The sequence below is a fragment of the Octopus bimaculoides genome, chromosome 3 (genome assembly GCF_001194135.2).
Source record: "Octopus bimaculoides isolate UCB-OBI-ISO-001 chromosome 3, ASM119413v2, whole genome shotgun sequence".
Lineage (NCBI taxonomy): Eukaryota > Metazoa > Mollusca > Cephalopoda > Octopoda > Octopodidae > Octopus > Octopus bimaculoides.
Window position 1 is genome coordinate 123,970,107 of NC_068983.1, and position 9,260 is coordinate 123,979,366.

General features: G+C 32.5%; 1 protein-coding gene across 1 annotated transcript in view; it reads right to left on the reverse strand.

The window, feature by feature from the left end:
• Nucleotides 1-9,260, reverse strand: part of LOC106883022 (uncharacterized) — a 211,115-nt gene that overhangs the window by 86,574 nt on the left and 115,281 nt on the right. The window contains exon 41 of the mRNA XM_052966785.1: nt 6,424-6,494. Within this exon, the coding sequence (XP_052822745.1) occupies nt 6,424-6,494 (71 nt within the window). The remainder of the gene's footprint in view (nt 1-6,423; nt 6,495-9,260) is intronic.

Here is a 9,260-nt window from a genome sequence, read left to right on the forward strand (position 1 = left end):
AGAGAGAGAAAGAGAGAGAGACCCGGGCCTATTTCCCTTTTTTTTTTTAGGGGAGGTTAGCAACAACAAGACATACTCCAAGCATTCCATTCATTTCCCACCTCAAAGAGGTGAGCCCTGTTCTATACTTGGGTTAAGACATAGAATGCACCACCACCCCACATCAGCAGTGGGGCCTGACAGCATATGCTAATTTACCCCCGCTGCATCATGCTGGCTCCATACCCCTTTGAGCAATTTCAAATTCACTCATCCATCCACAAACACTCTCCAAGCTTTCCTATCATTTATAAACTCTCTTGCCGAAAAGAGGTGTGCATGAGGGCATGATTGTGCCAACAATATTATATGGTGCAGAGATGTGGGAGGGCTGAGAGAGGCAGAAAGGAGGTGACTAGATGTATTTGAGATTAGATGTTTGAGGGTTATGGTTGGTATGACACGGATGGACAGGATGAGGAATAAGGAGGTGCAAAGGTGAGCAGAAATGAGAGAAAAACTAACAACCAAAATGGATAGACGAATGTGGCGGTGGCTTGGCCACATGGAAAGGATGGATGAGGAGTGGATGGTAAGGAGGATGATGAAAGCAAAAGTGGTAGGTAGCAGAACCAGAGGTAGACCTCAGTTTGTGTGGATGGATAGAGTAAGAAAAGCTTTGGTGGTTAGAGGTGTTGGAGTGATATACATACATATATATGTATATGTGAGTATATGTGTGTGTGTGTAAAAGAGAGGTGTGTGTGTGTGTGTGTGCAATGGAAATGGGATGGTAATGTTCAACACTGAAAATGTGTGTGTATATGTGTGTGTGTGTGTGCATGTACAAGAGAACTGTGTGAAACTTTACATACACACATAAAGAAAACATAAAAAATAATCCAGAATCCTTGTCTAGTACCGGATCGATCTCAAAATCTAATCAGTTCATGCCAGTCACAAGGCCAAACAACCCTGAAAGTTTTATCTGAATCCATTCAGCGGTTCTTGAGATATCTCGTCCATGGATGGACAAACTAACAAATAAACAAACACGATTGAAAACAATACCTCCGCCTTTGTTAAGGCAGAGGTAATGAATAAGCATTACATTTGACAGAGTTAGCTGATGCTAAAGAGTAAACAATAAGAGCATAAATAGATTCCCTCAAATGCTCAGAAAATTCACTGAACATTTTACATACTGAGATGTCTAATTAACAGTGGGAGTTTGTGCTCTGAAAGTATATCAGCAAGAATAAGAATGCAAAGTAAAAAGTTTAGGGACCTATTACCTCTGTTGGCAACATAGGGTTTTGCTTTAACAATGAATGGCAGATGGTGTGCTGTCTGTGTATGAACTGTGTGATGTTACAAGGTAGTAAAACACAGCCTTACAATGTAGAGGGTTTCTATAGACTAGACAAAAATGAAGGAAGCAAGCTTTGCTGGATGTATAATGTATGTGTACATAAATGATAAAGCAAATGAATTGAGGTCTGAACTGAGCCTCATGAAGGATATAACAAAAGAATACAATGAATGGTGGCACACAGTGCTAGAGAAGGCCTGCTTGTGCATGCAATCATATCATAAATGTTAACATGCTGGTTGAGTTGGCAGCTGCGGAGTATGTAACTAAATTTGGGATTATTGCTCAATATATCTCTATTTACCAAACTTACCTATTTGATAACCTCTCTAGTTCCATCAGTTACTCACTAGTCACCTCCACACTTATCCACTGTTCCATCACTATTTCTCCCATTTTATTATCACTCTTTTCACTCACCCACCCTGCTTCTTCTTTTCACTTTCTTGATCATGCTACTTTGAATGAAGGGAGACACTGAACAATAGTAAGGTCTTCTTTTAGTCTTCCTGAACACAAGCCAACTTCATTATTGATGGTGGTGTGGTGAAATGCACCCAGTACACTCTGTAAAGTGGTGAGCAAAGAAGAGATGACATAGGGTTAAGAAAACCCTTTAGCCTGTTCTAGAATATGACAGCCTCTCTCATACGGTCCCATAATAAAATGCACCCAGTACATTTCTGTAAAGTTGGCAGAGAAAGGACATCTGACCATAGAAACATTTCCAAAAGTGGAACACTGTGAATGAGATATGATGCTCTTACTTATTTAAGAAAACATTTTTTTGTATTTGCATGCATACACATAGTTTACATGTGGATGCAACATAGTCAAATAGTGTTTTAAAAAATGATTCACATTTATAGTGCTAGATGCAACTGCATTGTGCATTATCTTAGGCAAATGTCTTTTATGATAGCCTCAAGTCATGTTAAGCCAGTTGAATGAAATTAGGTATACAGACACTGTGTGATAGTTTGCTGAACTTTACCAAAAAATCAAAATGCCAACATTGTCACACATTTTGTCAAGCTGAGGGTACACAGGTCAGTAGAATATCCAACCACTTACATGCTAACTGAATCAAACAACTGAATACTTATTAAAAACCAAAGAATTTTCATTGACAAATGCATGTGCATGCAAGCGTGCACACACACAATGTAATTATATGGACTGATGTGAATAGAAAGGGAATGATATGTGGAACAAGTGAAATTTTGCTTCAGTTTGCTGAGTGGGGAACTTTTTTTACAAAAAATTAAATATACTAGCACTTATAGTGTGATATACACTGCCACATAATGTGATTATTTCATTTAGTTGATAAAACTACATTAATACCAGGACTGATTATTTAAATATAATGTAATCTGGGGGCAAAAAACAATTTTAGAATACCACATCTCACTTGAAAGTAGACCTGGTACCAACAAAGACACAGATGCATGATGAAATTATCACAAATATACAGATATAGACACCAGTGAATATAGCAATAAAGAAACTACTCTATGCATTTCATTTTTTACCTTTAGGTAGCTTTGTAATCAAACAAATATAAGAACCTTGTGATGTATCCCACTTTAAAAATGTTGAAGGAGAATGTTAACAACATTGATCTCACTAGTGTTAGAGGGTCTGTGAGGGCATGGGCACAGCCCCTTCCCCAAGATCAAACCAATAAAAATATATATATATGCATATATATATATATATATATATATGCAAGTATACTAAATATATTACAATGAGGAGGCACGAATTGTTATATACTCTATCATTTGATAGAAGTTCCTCTAGTGTTGACTACATGTGAAGGTCTATAGTAGCAAAAAAAAAAATGTAAGAAAAATATTCTTTTAACAAATAACTTGGGCAATTGGGTGGGCCAGTGTTTTTTTGCTTGCATCTTTTACTTCACATACTTCTTGTAAAATTATTTAATATTCTCATTGTACAGTTTAAAAAATTAATTAAACAATAATGTATGTACTAGCAAGGAATGTACACACAACACACAAACTTACTCTTTCAAATGGCAATTGTGATCTTCCCATAAGATTATTATTACTACTTCTTGGACTCCCCTGAAATTATATTTTAAAAAACAGAGCTATCAAATGATGATCTGATTTGTATAGTAAAAAAAATATACCCCTAGTTTTATTAGGAACCAATTAACATTTAATAAAACTAAATTATGTTGCAAATTCAATTCATTAAAATAATAAGTTATATTTTAAACCCTTTATAGTAGACTTATGTAGCTGAAATTAAAATTATACAAAAAATTATCTCAGATTTTTCCTTTTTTAAGTTGTAAAAGTATTTTTGAAATGATTCTTATTTACATTATGAACAGTGAAGAAATATGAAATGAAAGGTCTGTCAGGGTTTTCAAGTTATACATTAAAGTAAATAGTTATGTTTAAGACACAATGGATATCCTCTAAAAGATTGTTCAGCTTTTCTTTCTCAGCTAAACTGTGACTGAAATTCTATTAGAACTTGGTGCCCATGTGGTTTCTATTAGAATCAATCTCAGAACTACAGGAGAAACAAGTACCATGAATGAAGCAAAGAAAAAACATATGGAGGTGAATCTCACTAAAGTCAATGATAAAAGTTGCTCCTACAACATTTCAGAAAATAGAAAACAGTTAAACATTTAGGGTCAGCTATGCAACATAGATTCCAATCACCCAATAAGGGTACAACCAAACAGAAATAAAAAATATATAGGTCTGCTTGTTCAATTGTCAAACAGAAGGTCCTTGTTCCATACTATCTGAAACATTATGAATACATATTTTAATGTAGCCAAGTAGGCACTTCTATCACAGTACAACTGATTGACAATATGAATGTAACTTAATGGAGGAAACAATATATGTAATAAGTCAAGCTATATCTGAAGATGACTCCTGAAAGCAAAGTAAAAGTGCAGAGAACAGTGTTTAACTGACACTGCCCTTAAACTGATGTTACTTTGCCCATTAATGTATTTATTTGTATTTAAATAGCAACTGGAAACCTCAATAACACGAAATTTCAGCAAATAAAAATGTGAAAACATCCACTATTATTGCTGTGTTACCCCTCTGTCTCATGTGCCAGAGAAAAATGATAATAGGCTACAAAGGTTGAATATTCTCCTGCAAATATATTCTTGAGAAATGGGGGGGGGGGGGAATGAGTGACTGTAGGAAAACTGATGGTGTAGTTAGCCATTGTTGCTGGGAATTGACATATGTTAAAAAGACAATGATGTAAAGTGTCATGGACTGGGGTATAATGCGAGACAGAATTTATCTTTTCTATGCCAAACCATATTTTTGACTCATATTTTAATTTGGTCACACTTACAGAGATTTAAAAACTGTGGTAGCATACACAATATGCCACAATGATTGCATGAAAAAAATAGCTCTGATTGGGTATTAGAAAAATCTAAGTAAAAAACAAAAAGTTATAGGGTATATAAAAACTCAAAAAGCAAAATAATTTTCTTTCTTACCAGCTCAATTCAGCTGGAATCACTTAACCATTCATTGATTTTGATTAAAACAGTTATAGAAATGATTTAGATAAATTAAACTGATAATAAGCTAATTCAGTTGTTAGACCAGGTAATAAATGGTGATGGTATTTGGTCTAATATATAGAAAATTCAGGCATGGTCAGTGTGCGTGCACTCTCTCATTCATATTATATATATATATATATATATATATATATATATATACATACATACATACACCAACTCTGAAAGATGCTAACAATTTGTAAACTATACTGCCATCAAAATCTCTGAGCAGATGCTGCAACTCAATTGGGGGCAAGCTATTCCTCAAATACATTACCACTAGAAGAAAGTAAAGTTCCGTTATTATTACCCTACTAATTTGACAGAACTCCACAAGACAGAAAAGTAACTGATGGTCAAGTAACTGATGGTCACTTGAGTGTATGCCAATGTCAGAAAAAGAAAACATCCAGTGGGTTTTCTATTGAAAAACATCCCAATATGCATTTGCAAGATTGCATTACGTTGTGATTCTTTTTACAGTCCATTGAATTTATCTGTTTTGTTTAAAATTTATTTGTTGTGCTCCAAATACTAATTTATTATACAAATAAAGGAAAGTATTAGAGTTGTCATATGAAAGTTATCTAAATTCTTGTTTTTACAATTAATTGAAACTTGGGGAGAGGGTCTATTCAGGTTACAAATGGTTTAATGACATATGGATAAAGGATTAATGATATACAGAGAATATGGACCAGAAAGGTATGGAAGGAAATGCATAGAGCTAAAAAAAACTAATGAAAGAGAATGAACATTTATCCAGCATGTACTGCAAGAAACAAATGTAAAATGTAATGGTGATGGTGTATGGCTGCCAACAAAACAGGTTTATAATTATTTACATGGCAAAGATTCTAATTCTTTAATCAAATGTATAAATACAAAATAGAGTAGAGTGAAAGATATATATTAAAGCTGAAGCTGAAATTGAATGAAAGATCTGAAATATCATGAAGCCACACCAGCACTTCAGATTAAAGATCCTGATTAACTAAACTACACCCAGTCTTTTAGTGTAGAAGTAGAGAGGTATTGCACGTCTCTTTCATGATAATAAAAAGAGGATTTATAATACACCAATGTTATATAACAATAAATATATTCAAATAAATTAAATTTACATTTATTTACTAGGTATTAGATATAATCACCATTATTTACTTAGTTTTTGCACTAAACATTTAGAACAATTATTTACTAAGCCCTATTTCATTAATAAACTAATCCCTCTGTAATACAGTCTCTACATTTTTTTCCCTCCCAAGTTAAATGCACAAGCAAAAATATATCTTTGAATATCAAATTGATACATAATTACACTTAGAAGAAGTCTTTTCATTCTACTAACATCTTTAAATATTTCAATAAAATTTGTTGCTCAAACATACAAATTTGTACTTATTATGAACTGCTCCCTAGAACAAGCTAATATAAATTTTAAAAGTTCATCACTCTCACATTTTATTGAAGCAATTACCTGTTGCCAATAGTTAATGGCATTTCTTGAACTGCAATACTTTTAAGAAATGTTACTTCAAAGGTCCTGTTCTAAGATTAAAAGGTTTCAATAGAACAAAAACAACCATTTATTTATTAAGAGTGGTTAATTGAGCACACTGTTAAAAGGAAGCGGTTATAAATCATTAGCAACAATTACAATATAGCACAACAATATAAAATGAGCAAGCAAAGAAATAACAAATAACACCATAAATACAAAACTTACCCCCGAAGGAAATTTAAAGATAGGCCAGAATCCATGCTCAGGATGCCTACGTCGTCTATTAGCATACAGGTGATGTAGCTAGAGAGTAAAAACAGCAACACAACTGGAGTTGAAAGCACCAACGTGTTAGCACAATACTACAAAGCATCACTTTAGACCATTCATCAAATAGAGCTGCAAACTTCATATAAAAAGTTAGAGGATATGATTTTCATCTTTTAGAATTAAATACATTTTTTTTGGTTTAATTTATATTTTCATCAACTGACAGCAAATGACAATGCTTAATGCATTTTTCTTAACTAAGATCTTATAGCAAATAAGATAATGACAATAAAAAGTATAGCTTAATGTATGAATTCTTCAAACTCTACCTCATATAAAGTATTTATTATTATTTGCAGCTATATTTGGAGAAGAACAAGCACAAAATATTCATTGAATAAGTAAATGAATAATTAAAAATAAGCAATTAGTGTTGATCTAGCTCAACTGAATTAGTATCAATTACTTTATATTAATTTTATAAAACTGAAACAAGAAAGATTCATAAATATTGGAATGAAACTTCACTAGTCATTATTTTGAATTTCTAATTTCCCATCTTCAAATGAAAGATTATAAAAATAAAAAAAAAAGGAATGCAAAGTTCTTGAAAAGACATACAGTGGTCAATGTGTGAATATCTTGACAAGTTTTGATTGGATACAATTGAAATAGAAGCTTATTAGTTGACCATATGAATATATTTAACAAAATCAGGGATGGCATAAATATGTAAGGAATATATATATAAATTTCTGAATATAGAGAAAAAAAGTGTAACTTCAAAAAAGAAAGGGAGGGTGATAAAAGAAATTAAGAATGAATTTAGAAAATTTAGCATGTGTCAAGGAAAATAAGACAACTAAACTATGCAAGGGGAATGGAATGAAAATATAATTATAAAAGAAAACTTGTAATATAGCCAGATTTCATTCGGGTCTACTCGGGTCACATTTTAAAGATGAGGAATTTTGCCCTAGAGGCCACGCCTTTCAATTGAGCAAACTCAAAGTTGCCATGCAAACTCCCAAGCACTGTTAACATAGGTGTGCAAATTTTCGGGTCAATCCGACCACATTTACTAACACTTTTGTCTGCACAACAGATTGTGAGACAATGTCCACTCTTTTCACAAATATACAGTAGATACTTAAAATCTTCAGATTATGGAGAGAAGGCAGTGTCAAAAGATGACAACGAAAAAGTAAATTGTTTAGAGAGAAATCAAACTGTTTAAAACCATTTAGCAGACAATAATTGAATTTATCTGAAAAGCCACTACTGCAGAAAGCCTCACTGAGGTGTTAATGAACATGTCACATTATCTCAAAGTATGAGAATGGACCATGAACTATCCCAAGGTATAATCTTTAGGTTAAACCCGAGAAAAAATATCACCAGAGAATTCCTAAATTGAATTTCTCGTCTCTTTCCATCAGACAAATCATAGATATCATAAGATCTCTAGCAGAAGCTCAGTAACAATTGGTTATTGTTGCTGTAAAAAATTTTGCTAGCTGAATTAACTACTTCAATTCAAAATGGCTTCACAACTGCAACAATTGTCTTTTTTCATACCTGTAATTACATTTCTCCAAATAACTGTCTTCTCAATAGTAATTTGCCTTTCAAAAGTACTAAGTTATTCTTTAAGGTGCAGTTAAACTACAGCACAGTTTAAATTTCCAATCAGATTAACACAAGTTTGTCAAATATATTAGATTTTTGAAAGAATCTAGTCCAACTTTGCTTAAAATTTAATTAAGAATTTTAGAGCAAGATGATGTAGTATTATATACTCATGAATCCTTCAGTTCAAACTTCCATTGTAAATTCAATTTGTGAGAAGTTTAAAATTTGCATGTATTGAAAGATCTTGAGGCTTTCTAATTATTTACCCCAAACAGTGAAGGTTTCTGTGAACAATTGCATCTTTGGATGCCATCTTATGTTATCATCCTTGCTGCTTTACACTGAAGATTTTAAATATTTCATTCTCATGTCCTTGTTGTTGCATGTTATTTCTCTTGCACACATGTATTTTTCTATTCATTTCTTTTTAAAAGTTTAAAATTTTTTCCTTTCCTTTAAGCTTGATAATTTCTATTTCGTTTCTTTTACCTTTTTGCTATATTCATTTTTTACTTTTACATTCAGAAATTTACATGATTTTATATTCATGGGGTTGTTGTTTTTTTTTTTTGTTTTGACATTTTTTTGTGCATGTTTGTATTATTTTCAGTATACATATTTGCAGTTCCCTCCCCATCTCTCTATTTTCTACACAACAGTTATATGGTGAACATACTTTTAATTCAATGTTATTTGATCTAAACATGCATAGATATTCAAAATATCTCCACTGTATGTCTGTGAGATGCCTCTCTCACACTCCATTTCTCATAATCCACTGAAGATCAGAAATGCAAAACTCTGAGTAATATTCTGTAAAGTTTCAGCTTCCAATAAAATATAATGTATAACTCCTTCCAGTACTTAGTAGCTGTTTACTCCTTCTTGTTCATATATATTTATATATATAT